At 43.3% G+C, this 18,293-nt stretch overlaps 1 protein-coding gene across 4 annotated transcripts in view; it reads right to left on the bottom strand.

Annotated features, from left to right (window-relative positions):
• Nucleotides 1-2,509: 2,509 nt before the first annotated feature.
• The window catches only part of GNAT2 (G protein subunit alpha transducin 2), a 30,246-nt gene continuing 14,462 nt past the window's right edge, over nt 2,510-18,293 (bottom strand). For all 4 annotated transcript variants that reach the window (XM_081915413.1, XM_081915411.1, XM_081915412.1 and 1 more), the window contains 7 exons: nt 10,868-10,910; nt 9,377-9,518; nt 7,885-8,042; nt 5,775-5,903; nt 4,869-4,998; nt 3,120-3,273; nt 2,510-2,846 (listed from right to left, as the gene is read on the bottom strand). In XM_081915413.1, coding sequence (XP_081771539.1) covers nt 2,656-2,846; nt 3,120-3,273; nt 4,869-4,998; nt 5,775-5,903; nt 7,885-8,042; nt 9,377-9,518; nt 10,868-10,872 — 909 coding nt within the window. In that variant the 5' untranslated portion in view covers nt 10,873-10,910 and the 3' untranslated portion in view covers nt 2,510-2,655. The remainder of the gene's footprint in view (nt 2,847-3,119; nt 3,274-4,868; nt 4,999-5,774; nt 5,904-7,884; nt 8,043-9,376; nt 9,519-10,867; nt 10,911-18,293) is intronic.

Raw genomic sequence — 18,293 nt, forward strand, 5'->3', positions numbered from 1 at the left:
ATTGCAGATCACTAGCTTAATCAGTTTCTCTGTGCACACACTATCGTAAAATACTCTTGGTGAATTAATGTTTAGCTTGCATCAGTTCTATTCACTTTTCACAAAAGGGAAACAGAGTCGATGTCACTTGTCCAAGGCCATTCTGTGAGGGCCAATTTCATGCATATTTCACCTGCAGGGATGAATTGCAAACTAAATGCGTAAAACACTTCAACTGGAAAGAACTGTTTGAGATTGAATGTACCTCCTGACTTGAGGTTTGCTGTTTGATAAATGTGCATGTGCAAGACATCGTTGGTTTTTCACTCACTGGCCATGTCTGGATGTAATGCTAAGCCAGGGGTCGGCAACCTAAGGTCTATGGGCCACAAGCGGCCCATGGGGGTCATTTAACCGGCCCATGGACCCCTGCTGCCCGCTCGGTCAGCTCCCATGCGCCGTGCTAAACCGGTGCGGAGCAGAGCGAGGACCGCCTTCTGCAACCAATGGGAAGCTGAAGTTCCTGCAGCCAATGGGAAGCTGCTCACGCCTCCTCCACATCAGAAGGAGCACCGGAAATAGTGTTTGTGCATGCATGTGCATGCACTCTGACCCACCGTGGCGTCTGCGGGACTGTGAACTGGCCCAAGCCACAAAATCTTTGCCAGCCCCTGTGCTAAGCCACTAACTATGGTTAAACGAATCATCCTGCGGATGCACTGTGTGCTATTCTACACACTTCACTTCTCCCAGGTTTAGGCACTAGCTACTTTGTGATTTGTTTCCCCTCTTGGCAAGGAGACAAATGAAGTGTGAACACTTTGCATTATTTCTGAAGGTGGCCTTTGGGTATGTGAGTCTCTGTCTCAGGTGAAATGTGAATCCACGTCTTCCAGGTACAATATTAAACCACCTAAATATATGATCCTTATAATATTTGGCCTGGTAGAATGTTTGGAAAAGTATTGGGTGGCTTTTGAAAACACAAATAAAACCTGTAGAGGAATTTGTTACTTTTCAAAATAGGTAACACTGCATCCACATTTTTAATGCACGTTTCTTTATTTTCCAATGTTCTACATTCAGTTGTAGCTGCCTAAGCCATTCTCTGAAGTAAATATTGATAACACAGAGAATCCTATCTACAGTAACATACGACTTATTTACAAATGATCAAGAACGATACAGTGCTAAATAGCAGAGTGAAAATTCTGACGTCACAATTTCCAGTTTGTATGTTTTCTTTCTATTTCCTATGTTGTGGAGAAGTTTTCTGACTCTGTGATGTCAATAGGTTGCTTGCACACATTGCTGTGACCTCTTTCCATCGGGGACCAGAGAGACAGCAAGAGCAATTGTCTCACAGCAAGCGGTAAGTGATGGGTTGGGATCAGTACTGCTGTACTCAGTGGGGTGAGTTGGTATAGAGAAAGAAAATCAGTCGTAAGTACACCAGGCCTTCTAATATGGGGAAAGCTGGATACTAGAAAGAAAATGAATTATTTACTTAAGGCTGTAGGGACAAATTGCATCAGTTCCAAAGAACTGAAACTGATCTACTTGAAAGGTTTGAAAAATGTTACTTAACTTTCTTGGTTAATTTGCACACTGATAATTAGATTTCATGTGTAATCTAGAAATTGTTGGACTTGCACATTCAACCCTTTAGGATCACAGTTCAGACCATTTATAGATAAGGAAGTTCTGCTGAAGAATCCACAAAAGCACTGATTGTGTCGTTCCCACAGAAGGTTGATGCTTTTTAAAGATCTCAGTTGTATGCACACACAAACGTCCAATGTATCGCATGATTCATTGTTTGCCGACAAGATTGTGTTGGCTCTCTTTCAAGTTGTCGTCAGGGTTTACAGATTGCCGAGAATTTCAGAAAGGAGGAAAACTACCAAAGAAAATGGCTTAGAGATGGGAGGCTCTTAGCTTTTGTTCCTTCATGCCCTTTTGGTGGCATGTTCTTGGAAGTATACAGTTTGTGCCATGGGTAGGTTATAGAAAAATGAGGACTCTTTGAGTGGCTTTTATTTACTCCGTTGGCTCTGCTCAAGCAGAACAGTGAAGCTAACTGCAAGTCCTTTTTCCTAATTGACGAAGAAGGTGAGAGAGCATTTAGAGAAATTAGATACAATGTAACATGACATTTAGATCCTGCAACACCACAAAAGACTTCTACACAAATACATAAACCCATGAGACAAATTATAATGTCAGGTTGCTAATGATTTTATTTCTCATTTAGGCTGATGTACACTATAAATACTCGGATGTAGTTGCTACACTTTGTAGTGGGGGGCAGTGTGATACATCTGCATGGGAATTGCCTCAGAATTTATGGTTAGCTCTCCCTATTCAGAAACATTTTCCAAATTCTTGCAATGAACAGTAAATTCTTACTAAAAATTGAATTAACATCAAAGTCAAAACTTGCTGCACTTTTGGGGAAGCTAAGGATAACTGCTAAAATAAGTGTTTTTTGCTTTTTGTTGAAGGAACATTGGTGAACTTGGGCTGCAAGGTTAAGTGTGGTTTTAAATTTACAGGAGCAGCTCTGTGAATTAAGTGAGTGCTAAAGATACCCATTCACCAGTCTCTTCCATAGGAGGACTACTATGGTTGATTATGTTCCTTAGAATGGAAATTACCTTCTTAAAAGCTGAAGTCTTAGAAGAGGCCACAGTCCTTGAGGTTCTCTTTGATGATGACATCCGTGACTGCGTCAAATACAAATTTGACGTTCTGCGTGTCTGTGGCACAAGTCATGTGACTGTAAATTTCTTTCACATCTTTTCTCATGTTCAGATCGAGGAACTGAAGCTTGATGTAGTTGCCTGCATCTTCAAAGGTATTGGGACCTGTGTGCGTAAGAGAAACAAGGATGTTGCTGAAAGAGGCATAGTTTATTGGAGAGTTCCTCATTCAGAGAAGGGCTTTTGATCTAATGCAGTCTCCTGCCAGAGGAGGGGATGCTTGTTGATTCCTCCTTTCCTATAGCAGAGGAGGAAGTGGGTCAGAGATGGCACATGATGTGTCACCCATGTTTAGTGTGTGTTTCTACATCATATGTGAAGCAGTTCTTGGCTCTTGATGACTGGCTACTGTAACGAGGAAATGGTCGACCAACTCACCATCATAATCTGGGAAACAAATGCTGAGATGTACTTTCTTGATCTTTTCCTCAAAGAGGTCCTTCTTGTTCAGGAAGAGAATAATGGAGGTGGCAGCAAAGAACTTGTGATTGCATATACTGTTGAACAGATGCAAGGATTCGTGCATGCGGTTCTAGAGGGGAAGACCACACAGTTTAAGCAAGCTCAAAGACTTTGTGTAAAACATCTGTTCATTCTATCCGTAGGGTATGCTTCTAGACACAATACTTGACCATTACCCCCAAATGCTTCTCAATTACTTCCAAAACATTCCCCTTATAGCCCCCTGTGTGCCCTGAGGATGAGCAGGGAGTTACAGGGGAAGGAGAAGTCCTGTGGTCTGAGCAGATAATCCATTCCATTCCTGCAGCTTGGGATGCAACTCTAAATGTAAAAGTTGCATAGAACAATGTTGAAAGACAGAATTTTAAAACGTCCATTTATTGTGAAGTCAAATGGGAGGTGACCAAGCAAAAGTAGCAACGTTTGTACGTGTGTTGTGGCATTTTCTGCACAGGTTTGTTCTTGTTCTTAAACTGAAATTGGAGCAAGTCTGTACTGGAGCTGTTTGGCTCAGTGGTTGATGCATCTACTTCCCTCTCTTGGTTAATCTGATTGTAATAGATGGATTTTTCCTAAATGCCCTCAGGCTTTTGGGTTTAAAAACACACCCACATTATAAAATACTGCTGTTGCTGTGGCATTAATCTACTGTCTTACCAGTATTGGCCTACTATTCTTAACCAAAATTCTAACTCCTCTGTTGGTTTTCTCTCTCAGTGATATAAATGAGTTAGAAAACACTGCATCTATAAGGTTTTGCTCCTCCTAATTACGGAGTATGGAACAGGCTGCAAAACAAGTTTGGACTCCCTCCTTTCAGTGGACAGTCGCTGCAGACATGCTGCTTTTTTCCCTTTGTGCTTGGCGACTAAATTTGCTTATGGTGGGGTAAATCATCTATCGCTTCCTTCTCTTACTTTAATTAGTCTTGATGGAAAGCCTATGATCAACTGGGGGCAGGGGGGAGGGCTGTATAGCTGATGCACTTTTTTTGGCACAACTTCTATGTCTTCCTTTTGGTAAGATTTTGAGCAGTCCAGTTCTACTGGTGAAGGTAATAGAATTGGCGAAAGTAATAGAATTTCCTTTTCCCTTAGAAGGATTCTGAGAAATACAGTTGAACAGTTGACCTATATTTGACATATAGGTCTTGCAGCAATAGGGAAGTGTTTTTGATGTATACTTCTCCTTTCAGAATCGTTGGGGTTTTCAGGAGGAATTTTTAGTAAAACTAGGGGTAAAATTCTTACCGTTCCTGTGCCTTGAAAAGCCTGCCCTGCCTTTGATGTCACCATTGATGTAAATTGGAGGCTTTTACCAATCCTTAAAGTGCACAGGAAGGATTGGAATCAACTGGTTCTAGGATGTATGCTCACAGAGTCATATTTTCAGGCAGGGGCTAAGCCAATGCTTCCTGGATTTGCATCCGAGCAGCACATTTTGGAAACAAACTACTAGTTCCCCCAAGGCCCTAATTTTCCTCCCTGCTCTACTAAAAAACAACTTTTATCAGGCTCCTTATGTAAGTAAGGGTAAGATCCTGGCGTTATTTTTTATTCTGTGGGATAGGGGAGCTGTTGTGGTGGTTGTTGGATTTCAAAGTGGATGCAGGCATGTTTGTGGAGCGATAATTAATCTCATAAGAGTTTGAGCGAGAAAACATACCACTTCATCATCTTCTACCAGCACCATGTCATAAGCACTGAGAGCTCCACAGAAAATGATACAGGTCACCCCTTCAAAGCAGTGGATCCACTTTTTGCGCTCAGACCGCTGCCCACCCACATCAAACATCCTGCAGAAAGAAGAGTCGTGATTATGATATTTATTTTCAAAGGTAACCATTTGAAACAGCGTGCTAGAAGGGAAGAGTCATTCCTCAGCATTGTAGTTTTAAATGAACATATGATTGGAACTTAGAACAGGTGAATATTTTACCGTTCGTCAGGCCGGAGGCATAATGCAATAGTTCAGACAAAAACATGAAGATAGTACCAGAAATGTAAAACTGACACAGATTGGCAAAATATTTATTTAGAAAAATGCATATCCCTTTTGATCTTCAGGGAAATAGCTAACAAGCAACCATTGAAACACTAAATGTCCAAAGAGAAATCAAAAGGCTAAAAGTAGCAAAACAGAATATGTAGAATAGCTCCACCAACAAAAATCAAGCTGAGGTCAATTAAAAGGGGAAATAACTCCTATGGTTGCTGCAGAGAGACAGTAAATATCATAAAAAATCATAGAAGCCACAGACAATTGTCAGAACTGAGGGCACTCAGTGATGGGGCCACGCAGGCTTCCTTGGGAAGGGCATCCCGTAAGAGTAAGGGGACACAACTAAAAAGGCCCTGCTACACTTCTGTGCTGTAGTGGCGCAGTGAGTAGGACTTCACACATGAGAATAAAGCACAGTGTACTCTGTACACAGGCATATACAGGAGGAGACAATCTTTAAGATAGACAGAGTTTATCCATGTTGCCTTTTGGCAGATGGAACATGGCATGGAATGTGCTGTGATTGAATAAAGAACAAGGAGGGCTACCTAGAAGGCTTTTTTTTCTCACCTGAAGTTGAGGTCTTTGACACCAAACTTTGTCTCTATGATACCTGTGGTCTTAACTCGTGATCGCAATACATCCTGTTCGTTGGGGAGGTAGCCGGGAGCACATATCCTATCCAGTTGGTTCAGGTAGCTGCAGAAGGAAATGGAGAAGTAATGCTGTAATGTCTACAGCACATGTGGGGGCTTTGTAATAAATTGTTCATCCTCACAATTTGGGGAGGTAAACCACTATTTGTATTCCCAATTTTCCAGATGGGAAGCTGAGGCCGAGTGACTCTTCCCCATAGCCATCTGGAGTCTTCATGGCTTAGCAAGCTGTTGAACCCAGATCTTGCAGGATCGGACCACTGCATCCTTTTGGCTGAACGTAATTACCCTTGACTTGTCTAGAGCCAAGTGGTTGGAAGTGTTAGGTGCTGTGTATATTATACTCATATGCACAGAAAACCATATGTGAGCAGCTGGGAACTGGGCTCAAAATGTTCTGCTTGTACAAAAATGGAGAGTAACAGGTTAAAGAGGACTCCAGCAGCAATACTGTCTCTGCTAATGCAGTGGCTTAGAACACATGCAAACATTTACCAGGGCTCTCTGCTTCTCTAAGGTACTGCAAGAATTGTGCAATTGTTGTGGGTTACTAATTTGCAGTTTATTGGGCTGCTGTATTTGGTTGGATCTGTTTAAATTTGCAGCTGTTTGCTTTTGCCAGAAAAGCATACAAGGCCCTTCGGTCATGGCTAGGATAGACCTCTGTTTGTTTCAAACTTCCGCCAACAAAGCTAGCAAAAATAGAAAGGGATGGCTCCTGGTCAATTGCTCCACAAGGAAATTGGCAGCCATTATATTTACTGTGGGCATAGCCAGCGCTTTTGGTTCCCCAGGCCCTAAACTGCCCTAAGAAGTGTACAGCAGAAAGCAAGTAGGCAGTGCACATCTGACTTGCCCTAAGCTTCCAGTTGCATTGTTAGAAGGCTTGGTTGTGGTGGCACAACTGCAGAGCACCCTGGAGTGATGTGGCACTGGAGGTCTGCAGACTAGGGACCATTTGTCATGCTCCTGTTCTTTTTCACTTCAAGCAAAGAGCATCTTAACACACATGTTGGGTGGGGTCACCTCTTTTATCCATACTTGCCAGTTGCATGGGAGCCTCTTTCCTGTGAGTTGATCCCACACTCCTGGGAAGTATGAACAGCCCAGCCAAATGGTGGATCTTTCCCACTGGCTTTCAACCCTGTCGAGTGCCAGTGAGGTGCAAAAGACTTAAATGACTAGTCTTACCCACACTGCTGCATTCACACCTGCTCTCCAGTGATGTGGGAAGTGACTCCCGTGGTGCTTGGCGTCTATGGAAAGGGGACTACCGGCTTGGAGATTGTGGGTTGCATGCAGGGTTCCTGTTGCATTCCCAGAGCAGACTTCCACTTGCACAACGGAGCTTACTCTTCCATCTCCATCCCCACCCTCTCCATCCTCAAGATCTGCTCTGGAGGATTGAGGGTCCTTCCAAAGCATGGGGAGAGAGGAGGAGGGAAAAGTCTAGTTGTACAAGTAGAGCTCTTGTGCAGCATTGAATGGAACGCTATGGTAAGGCACAAGGAAAGAAGAGTGATCTGCAGAAGCTTGCTGCATTTCAAAAGATGGAGAAGCCTGACAGGGCAAGTTCATTTGCTTTGTGTGCTACATATGTTTGGGGCTGATGGGATTTGTAGCCAAAAATATCTGGAGGGCACTAGCTAAAGCTGAAATGTACTATATAAATCTCCTGCCAAACTAGCAGTTCGAAAGCATGTCAAAGTGCAAGTAGATAAATAGGTACCGCTCTGGCGGGAAGGTAAATGGCGTTTCCGTGTGCTGCTCTGGTTCGCCAGAAGCGGCTTAGTCATGCTGGCCACATGACCCGGAAGCTGTACGCCGGCTCCCTCGGCCAATAAAGCGAGATGAGCGCTGCAACCCCAGAGTCGGTCACGACTGGACCTAATGGTCCCTTTACCTTTACTATATAAATGCATGGCAGTCTCTCTCTCTCTCTCTGAAGTCTCCCTGCCACAACCCCTTGTGCTGGCAATATTGCCTCTCCCCTCCCCAATATGCTTCCACAGGGACCAACTTACTAGGCGGCAGAGTCGTTGAGCTGGTACTCAGCAGCTCGCTCAAAGCAGGCCTGAACACCTGCATCCTTCCAGAGTTTGGTTATACAGTCCACTAGCTCTGGAGGCATGGTTCCTTCTTCGATGGAGTCGGCCAAGTTGAACAGCTGTCGCCCCTCATCCTGTAAAGAGACAGAGCCTGTAAGGAGACTGTGGTTTCCTTGGTGACAAGGGTATGGCAGAACCTCATATTCAAGGGTTTGTATTTTGCACCCTCACAACCTGTTTTTAGCTGCACGGTTTGGGCACTTCATAATTTCCTCCTTTCTGACTTTGCAGAGGTCTTCTTACAGGGCATGCATCAAATTAGAGGACAACAATGCATTAAAAAAAAGGAGGAACAGTTGTTTCCCAGGGCCATTATTGACAAGGAAGTGAAGAAAAAGTCCAAATTGCAACAAATCAACTTTGGTCTGGGGATTTAAAACAACAAAAAACCTCCTATGGTTGGTCGATGGTTTCTCAAGTTGAGCATTTCTTGTGAAGTATTATGAGAAGGTGCAAATACAGTAAGCATCTGCTGGGGATGATTCAAGCTGTAACATGTAGCGGGAAAGCAGGTCTAGAAATGTGTCTATGTTTCCACATTACTACTCCACATGGATGCAGGTTTGTGTGCTATCATCTTGGCACCTTCTGTGGGGTGATCTGCTCCAACATGGCATCTTTCCAGAAACATCATGCGTTGGGTGGTGTCCCAGCACACTCTCACTCTTACCTTTTTCAGTAAGTACTTTGATTCTCACCATTAATGGTGTTAGGTAAGAGAAGGTAAGGTGCTACAGTGGCCACAGTCTAGGTACCACTGGAGGTCTTATTCTGACACCATAATTCTAGGAGCGAAGGAAGCTGACTTATACAGAGTCAGACCAGCTGTTCATCTCTCTCCTGCACTGACTGGCAGTGCCCTCACCAGTATCTCTTACAAGAGAATCTTTCCCAACCCATTCCAGAGATGCTGGGGACCTTCTGCATGCAAACCAGATGCTCTACTGCTGAGTTACAGCCCTTCTATGAATCAGCTCCGGTGAATCTATGGCTACTGCTCTTGAAAAGTGATCTTTAGCCACCAGGTGGCATCATCCCATAGCTGCTTTGACTTGAGGCTGAAGCCCAAATCTATCTCTTTTTGATACCTTATGAAGTGTGTGGCATAGTGCATTGAGATCACATTTACACTAACTCTTACGGTTCTGGTGCTTGGATATTCCACCTGTCCTTTCCTACCTATTTTTCTTCAGAACATCCCATGGAAATAAAGATAGGAAACGTATCTAGTGGCAATGGCATTCCTGTTGTATGATTATACATATTGACCTTGAACACAAATAAACAGACTTTAATAGCAGGTCCCTTTTTAGCACATTGTAGCTGCAAATGCCTTGGCCCTCCCCTTTTCCAGAGATCCTCATTCGCTCAACGAAAACATGCTGCTGTCATGCACAAGGATACTGACCGCTCGGCTTGAATCTGCATAATCAATCCCCAGGGTGGTCATGGCTCTGATGATGGCCAAGATGGACTGCAAGATGTTGCCGTAAATAACTGCTTTGAACTCCAAACATTCTTCTTCCGTGTAACCATCTTGATGGATAATCCTGGGTAAGAAGGGGGGGGGAGAGAGAGAGAGAGAGAGAGAGAGCGCGCACAGATGCCATAGATGAAATAACCACTCTGTATCTTCTTGAGAAGTTCTACCCATTTTATAGAGATGCATAATAAATGGCATCTATCTGCTTTGGGGGAAGAGAGTTTATTAAAAGGACCATAATCTAAGACATCACAGAGTAAAACCTGCCCCAAACCACATTGGCTGAGATGACCATGTCTGGGTGAAGAACACATTTTGCCCCGTGTCTGATTGTACTCCATGGGGCAGCAGTTTTGACATTTTCCCAGAACAATAAATGGCTCCCATTAATTGTGCAGCAAAAATGAGAATACTGTCTATCCCATTGAAAGGCCTTGAGTTTTATTTGTATGTTACTTGAATGTGAAGGCTGTAAGTCCTAGATACATGGACAGATATGATGTATAAGGTCATCACCTATAAAGGACTTGTAGGAGAATGTTGCCAAGATGCCTCATGATATATAATTAGCTGCCCTTCCACTGAAGGCCTGTGTATTAAATGATGGCCGTTAAGTTTGTAGGTCACTTTTCTATTGTTGAAATTCATGAGTAGGGTAGGTGGGTGGGTGGGTGTGGGTGTCGTCACATTGGTTACTGGTACAGTTTAAGATGCCTCTTCCTGTATGGTTTGCACTTTCACTCTGGTGTTAAATCTAAGTTCCCAGAAAGTTTTGAGTATCCCAGGGAATACTAAAGGCTACTAAAGGAAGAGTAACAGAACTGCATTCATCTTTTGCTGTTTGTTTGTCAGTTCCTAAGCCACAGGGCTTAGAAATCTGACATTATGGACTTTGTCAACAGCCTTTATTGCAGGCTTATTATTATGAGGATTACTAAAACCATGTGCAGGGAAATTAATGTAGATTAGTCAATGAATCCGCTATAGCAGGAACTGGGGACCTGGTGCCCTCCAGATGTTGTGGACTACAATTCCCATTAGTCCCAGTCAGCATGGCCAATGGTCAGGGATGATGGGAGTTGTAGTCCAGCAACATCTAGAGGGCAATAGGCTCCCCATCTCTGTGCTATAGCATATAAAGCATTATTTCTTCCTTATCCTGCTCAGGATCAGCTTGTGAAACAAGCAGTTATTCCATGGTGCCCTAGCTTGCTTTTAACTAAATGCTATTTTTATTTGTGTTTTAAGCCTTCCATAATCTGTTTAAGTTATTTGTCCCAGCTCAGTCCTGTTGCCAACAACAGCCTCTAAATGTGCTACTCTGGGTTGGTGTGGGATAGCAACGCAGGAGGAAAGGGCTGAAGGACGCCCCTGTTTTTAGGGCTCTTGGTCCCCAGTCTAGAAGGCAATACTCACTTCATCTGTTTGACAATTGTACTCTTGCCTGACTCTCCAGCACCTGGAAGAAGGAAAAGGAAACAGATTAATGGCAGAATATGGGGAAAGATACACGTGCAGATCACTTTGCAAAAAGACAGGGGTCGTTTTGTCTTGGCACTTAACTATTTTATATTTTCTTACTGGAATGTCTTTCCATTGCCAAGTTCCCCAGTTCAGACATTAGGTCACCAGGCTTACTCACGCAAATAAATGCCCGTGGTCTATTCATATGGGTGACATAAGATCAGAGGGAACATGTGGCTTCGTGTTTGTGGAGGAACATCAGTGATCACCACCTCCTCCTCTGATGCACATATGGATGCACTATTCACGTGGACAGTTAGTTGCTTGAGCAAGATAGCTGCACACCTTCTTAAGCAACACCTAGGGTAAATGATACGGCAGTATACAGGAGCTTTAGAAACTGAAGGTGACATTAGATAGGTCAAATTGGCACGCTTCATTTGTGCTTATATCCAGATGGCTTTCTGCAAGGTGGTGTTTTGCAATTTTGTGCACCTAATTCAGATTTTTAACTTGACATTTTGAAAGCGATGGATGCGATGTAAGGTGGGCATGATGGAGGGTGGAGAGGAAACTATACATTGTGGGGAACAGGAGCATAGGCTAGTAAACTCAACAGCCCAAAGAGCTTGAGACATGCTGCAAGAGGCGTTGTTGCTCACTATTACCCTGCATTTTGGCAATACCACACACCCCATTCTTTGTGAAGTAACTGAGGTTCAACCCAGCATTGAAGTCCAGTCCCAGATATCTGGGAGGGCAAAGGCTTCCTTAGTAATATGAGCAGGGTGGTGTGTGCATTGTTTGATGTGTCTTGATATATATCCCAAAGTGGAGCCCTGGCCTATTAAAAGACATCCTACCCTGAATACTGAAGCATTCCTAATTCAAGTTGAAGACCTGTCTACAACTTTATTTATAACTGCAGTAAAGCCTGTTGCTGTTGGACCTGACTCCTTCATATATTATTTCTACATCAACCAATAATATGTGCCAGTAATATTTTTCCCCTCCCTATGAAATTATTCTGAAAGACTACTTTATTGATTGGGCCTAATCCACACATGCAGAAGAATGATGTGGCAAACGGTTTCAGAAGATATGGTGTTAGTCTTGCTTCCGTTCCCCCTCTCCTCCCTCCCAGTCTTTCCTTCCTAGCATTACAGCATAGCACAACAAAGTTTAAAATACTATCCTCCATAGAATTCCTTCGCAGAGTTTCAACATGGTCTCAATTAAGATTCCACAGGTAGGGAGTATGAACCAGAGGCCAAGTCAGCTCACATTTCTCTCTCCCTTCTAAACTTCAAAATGTTTTAGAATATTTGCTAAGGAATAAGAATATACCTGTTTCAGTTTTCTTTCACTCCCTGACCCCCTCCATTCTCTCCCACAGTTACAGTCTAATGGTCTAAGGTAGAAACAGTTTTGTTGCTTCAGGTTATAGGTGGGGATTCAATGATTTAATGTTCTCCTGTGTTAAAAACACCCACACAATCCCTGCTATCTGAAAACTAGCACAGTAAGGAACAGTCTTTTTATTTGCAGGGTGTTGAAACAAAAAAATGTGAAACTATTATAAAATGGAACCCGCCCCTCAGCAGCCTCTCTGTTTCTGCAGTTAAATGTTACAGATCTGTACCATATATGAGTTGGAAACTAACACTTGAAGAAGCTACATTTCTCTCTCTCTAAAATGGTGGTATACACTACAGTGGTACCTCGGGTTACATATGCTTCAGGTTACAGACTCCGCTAACCCAGAAATAGTACCTTGGGTTAAGAACTTTGCTTCAGGATGAGAACAGAAATCGTGCTCTGGTGGTGCGGCGGCAGCAGGAGGCCCCATTAGCTAAAGTGGTGCTTCAGGTTAAGAACAGTTTCAGGTTAAGAACGGACCTCCGGAACGAAATAAGAACTTAACCCAAGGTACCACTGTAATTACAACAGATTAGAAGAGCAAGGAGTTACCGGGAACATGTAATGTGTCCTTGCTGAAAATGTAATGTGTAAAGCCTCTTGATGCAAACTGCTAAGCACAGAATCACTGCTCCAACTGCTAACTAGAAAATGCCTGCTTTTTCCTTCATAGGCCAATGAAAGAGATGCTGTTGTTTGCCAGTCTGACCAGTCGTGTCTATTTCATTGACGAGAAAAGAGAGTGGGAGCAGTTCATTATTTGTATGGGGTTTTTTTTAGAGCTTGAAATAAGTGCAAGAAAATTTCCCATCAGACTTTAGAGTACATCTCTTTGGAAATGTGGCTGTGCAAGTCTGGGTGGCAACTCTCATGGAGAAATCAACCAAACAGCTGGAACTTAGAGATACCATTCCGAAAGAGATAATTTTATTGATATATTGTTTTTGTTGCATTCAATATGGAAATTGAAAGAAATGCACTTTACACTCTCTGGCTATACAAGGACATCTTTGGAGAGACCTATGGGCATGAAAAGGAGCACCAATGACATGGGATGTTTGTTGTAAATCTTCCACTAGGGAATATACTCTTGGACACAGATACTTCAGACACTTTCCATGTTTAGCTTGAGACTTTTGTTTTGTTTTGGAGAGAGAAGATGCCCTGTCTACTTGTGTCTTGCTGCAGTTATGCTGGGGTAAACATTTTTTTCTTAAAAAAACAACAAAAACTTAAAAAATCTAAAATAGTTCGGATCTGAGCAGCATTGTGTGCTTCTTGGAGTATCTACTAAAGATGCTGGTGTTGATTTTTTGAAGAGATCTTGCACGGAAGAAGACACAGCCTTGCTAATAAAGTGTTAAATATGTTTCAGTTATTGCTGGAACAGAAAGCATTATGCGAGCCTTTCAGGGGGTGCATGTTAAAGGAATAGTGCAGACAGTTGGAGGAATCTGGTCCCCACCCTCACCCCCACCCCCTGTGCAACTACGTCAGTCTCTATAAGTAGAAAGCCTTTGGTAATGCAGCATTCCTTGCAAAAGGGTATGGATTGTGCCATTTCCAGGATGTCATGCAAGAAAGCAAAAGAGGAAATGCTGGGAGTGTTCCTACGACATGCATTAAGAATAAAGAGGCAAAGTAATTACTAAGGAAGTTACCAAGGGAATGGATTTGGATAGAGGCCAAATCATTCTGCTGGGCCTCCCCATGCTGGGCTTAGCGACACAGCCTCTTTCCTATAGCAGATCCTTCTGTATCCACCTACCGTATTATTATTATTATTATTATTATTATTATTATTATTATTACAGTATTGATTATATTTATATACCGCCCATACCCACAGGCCTCAGGGCAGTTCACAGGATAAAATCACTATATAAAAACACAAAATGCATAATCAAAATAAAAACAAGAACAACCCAATAACCCCCCCGCAAATAATCAGAGAGGGAAAATAGAATTTTAAAAGCACATACACAATATTTGTAATGAAAAATATAAAAATAAGCACCCATCAGGTATCATCATGGAGTAGATTAAAAGTTCGATTTAACTGCCTTTCAAATCAAAACATTTTAGCCATTGGTTCCCCCCCCCCCCAATTGCAACCATTCATAGAAACTCTTTGATCCAGTGGAGGCTGGATTTAATATTTTGGGTGGCTGCTTTAATATTTTGATTTTTCATTTCTGAAATGCCTCAGGTTTCCTCCCAGTATTGTGCATGAACTGTTTAGGAGACAAAACTTCAGTCTAATAAGGATTTGTGGTCTTGGTGCTTGCAGTGTACACTGTTCCTATTCTTTAGATGGCAAAGTGGCCTGGCAGGAAGATTCTCTTATCCTCACCTGGCTATTCTTGGTTATTTCTCACTGATATCTCTCTTTTTGTCCATCTCCCCCCCCCCCTCTCTCCCCCCCTCTCTCACACACACACACAGAGAAAGCTAGTATGCTAAATGCACTCAATAATTTGATTGTATGATTGTCATGGCAGCTCTTGGATTCTGCTTGTGAAATCACTAGTAGTAAGAAACACAACTCCATCCTAGGGTGCCATTTCAGATTCCAAAATCGAGTAGTTGTGGAATTATATCTAACTCAAGGAGAAGGTAGACTGCCTACAGATGATATGAGGTCACAGACAAATTGTGGTTCCTCACAGGCTGGCATTCAGCCTTAAGCACCCAGGTCAAGAGATGAGGCCATCTCAGTATCTCTTTCTGTCTCTCTCTCTCCTAAACATTTCTATTGCTGTCTGTTAACCCAGCACAAGTAGAAGGTTAAATACTGAAGCCATCAATGACTAGGTAAACTAAGACCAGCCTTTGAAATTACTAGGTAGGCCAGGCCTATGCTGAATATCACCCCTGGCAGGTGCTTAGGAGCAGTTCACAGCATGGTTCCAAGGTTTGCTCCTGGATCTAGTTCCAAAAAAAGGTGCCCAGTAAACTTGTAGATGGGGTGCTCCCACGGAATATGTGGCCTGGAATCAGGGAGGGACACCATCTCCACTGCCGCTCAACTGGCACCCCTACTTTTATATTTTATTTGCAGGTTCAGCACTTTACTGATGTGCCAATTAGGCTAACCCCGGTCAGCAAACCAGAGTACAGATATCCCCCTTCAGCAATGGAAACTGGTCTAATAGGGCGAATGGGGAATAGCCCCTCCACCTCAGTCTGCCCCAGAAGCCAGCCCCTACTTGCCTGTCTTGTTCAGTGCAACCAATCAGGCCGTGGCTCTGCCTGTCATTGGTTCTGGCTCCACCTACTGTTGGCACATCTGCCTTCCGCCTTACCAGTCCTAATGAGGATCAGCTACCATTGCCCTCTGGGCAAGGCCACCACCTCTTCTGTTACATGGGAGCTGATGTTGCATGGGAGCTAGCATTACTGCCATTTTGAATAATGATGCAGGAATTTATTGTCAGCTGGAAATACCCCATGTACATTACTACCACTAGGGCCAAATGAGACTGTGTATTGGAGTTGTATCCCAACAACATCTGGAAGGTTCCTCACCCTTCTGTACTAGAACTAAACACAAAAAATCAGTCCTTCAAGATAGTTGTCTAGACCACTTTTTCATTTAAGGGAAGTATCTGGGTTTTGCTAAGCAGGGCACACTTGTGAACCACATTCCTATACCTCCTTTCCTGTGAATAAACCCCATTGAAATCAATAGGATTTACTTCTGCATAGGATTACACTATAAATGCCTCTCTCCACTTTTGTATAAAACTATACCTCCACCTACAGGCATTCCAATTCTAGTGACGGCCAACAGCCCTAAGCTGAGACAACCTGAAACCAATGTGGGCTGTTTTTAAAAAGGCAACAATATAGTCCCAATTATGTTTTAAAATTGGCTTAGTTACAGAGGCTTTCTCACCGCTGCAAAGTAGATTCATAATAGTAACTTCCACTGGGACTGATTCATGTTTTACCTCACATATTTGTGTTTTAGATGTGCTGGCTTAGAAGTGTGTCTTCTTTAGGTGCTCACTTTTTCAGTAGTAGGGAAGCTTTTTCAGCCTGAGGGCAGCATTGCCTTATGGGCAGCCCTCAGCGGTGGGTGGAGCCAGAGGCCAAAGTGGGTGGAGCAACAGATCAGATGCTTGAACAGTAGTCAAGAGGTTGCTACACATACACACCTCCACCTCCATCCTGGCAATTGAGTACTATCATACTTCAGGGACACATTCCAGCTAGTCAAAAGCACAAGGAAGGGTGCAGAGAAAGGCTGGAAAGGAGGTGTGGGCCTGATGGGAATTCCAAGGGCCAGATAAAGGGCCTGAGGTTCCCCACCCATCTCTACTTCTCAACAGTTATCTTCTTCGCTTGCCCTTCAGTCTTCTTCAGCAGCCACAGTATGTTTCCTCATCTCATCACCTTAAGCTGCTTATTCCAAAACAGGAAGCTGCTTAGAATTATGGCTTAATCACCCTGATCCTAACCTCCCTGCTGTCACCTGAAGGAACCCATGTTGCACAGTGGCAGGCAAGTACAGGCTATCTGCACATTTGATATATGCTACTTCAGCTATTTGATCTATGCTGTTCTTCCCCCCCCCCCCCCCCCGTGGAAGGTTTATTGCAAGAAGCCATTTTGTTGGAGCAAGCACATGGGATCCTGCTTCTTTCCCATGCAGGAGGAGTTTCCATGCAACCCACTGTTCCAAATAGCAGTGGTTTCTAATTTCTCAAACTTTGACTTGGCTGAGCTAAAAGGCAGGAGTGGCAACATCTTTTCCTGCTGTATGTAGAATGCCAGAGGTGCTTTTATCTTGATCTTTCAATTCTCAGGGGCTGGGTGGTTGAACAGGCTTTCTGACGTGGGTGTGACATCTGTGTTCATATATCCTCTAGGCTTTTGTGTCTGGAGAACCCTGTGCTTTTCAGACCACTATTGAATGAGCTGGCACAAGGTGTTCCCTTTCCTATGCCCAGTAATAAACTGTGCACTGCTGTTTGTTTCCGCATCTCAGCTGCACCTACGGTCACCCACTACGGGACTCCAAAAATTCACTGAGCTTGCACAACTTTACAAGATGTCCAGCTGCTTTCTTTAACCATGCGCTTTCTTGTCTCAAACTTCTTTTGTGCCACCTCCTGTAAAATCTCCATTAGTCACTTTCTTCCCATTAATTCACATTCTAGATTAGAATGTGATTGGCAGAGAGCGACATCTGGTAGCCCACAGATTCCCCATCCCTGGGTTATGGAAACAGCTCACAGCTATGAGCCACACAGGCAGGGCATCATTCAGATGAGTTTATATGTGAAGCAATCAGGAGCTTGGGAAGATGTACACTCATAAGAGCACTGCACATCCTTGTTATACTTGGAAAGTCATCAGCCACAAAAACCAGAGATAAGAACATAAGAGCCCTGATGGATTATACCAAAGAGCTAACTGAGTTCGGCATCCTGCTTCTCACAGCAGCCAACCGGGTGCCTATTGTAAGCCAACTGAAGAAGGTGAGGGCAATATCCCAGTTCTGCTGTGGCTCCCTAGCAATTGCTATTCAGATGGCCTTTTGATCCTGTATGTAGTATGCAGCATATTGATGAGCAACCACTTCTTTCATGAACTTATCTAATTCTCTTCCAAAGCTGTCCAGGATGGTGGCTATTACCAAATCTTGTGCTAGCAAATACCGCAGTTTATGTGGTGTGCAAAATACTTCCTTCTATCTGTCCTGTATCTCTTGACATTCAGTGTCACCCTCGTATTATGAGAGAAGGTGCAAAACCTTTCCTCTATCCATTTTCTCCACACAATGCATAATTTTATACTCCCATACTTGTCTCCCCTCCACTTCGCGCACCAAACTAAATAATTGTCAGGAGCCAGTCCATGACAAAAACCAGCTTTGAGGGGCACATGAAGCCCCTCGGAATAGACACCGAAACCACATAGGGACAAACCTCTATTGCTGGTCTGAACACCA

This window comes from Podarcis melisellensis, assembly GCF_964234715.1.
Source record: "Podarcis melisellensis genome assembly, chromosome: 6".
NCBI classification, from domain to species: domain Eukaryota; kingdom Metazoa; phylum Chordata; class Lepidosauria; order Squamata; family Lacertidae; genus Podarcis; species Podarcis melisellensis.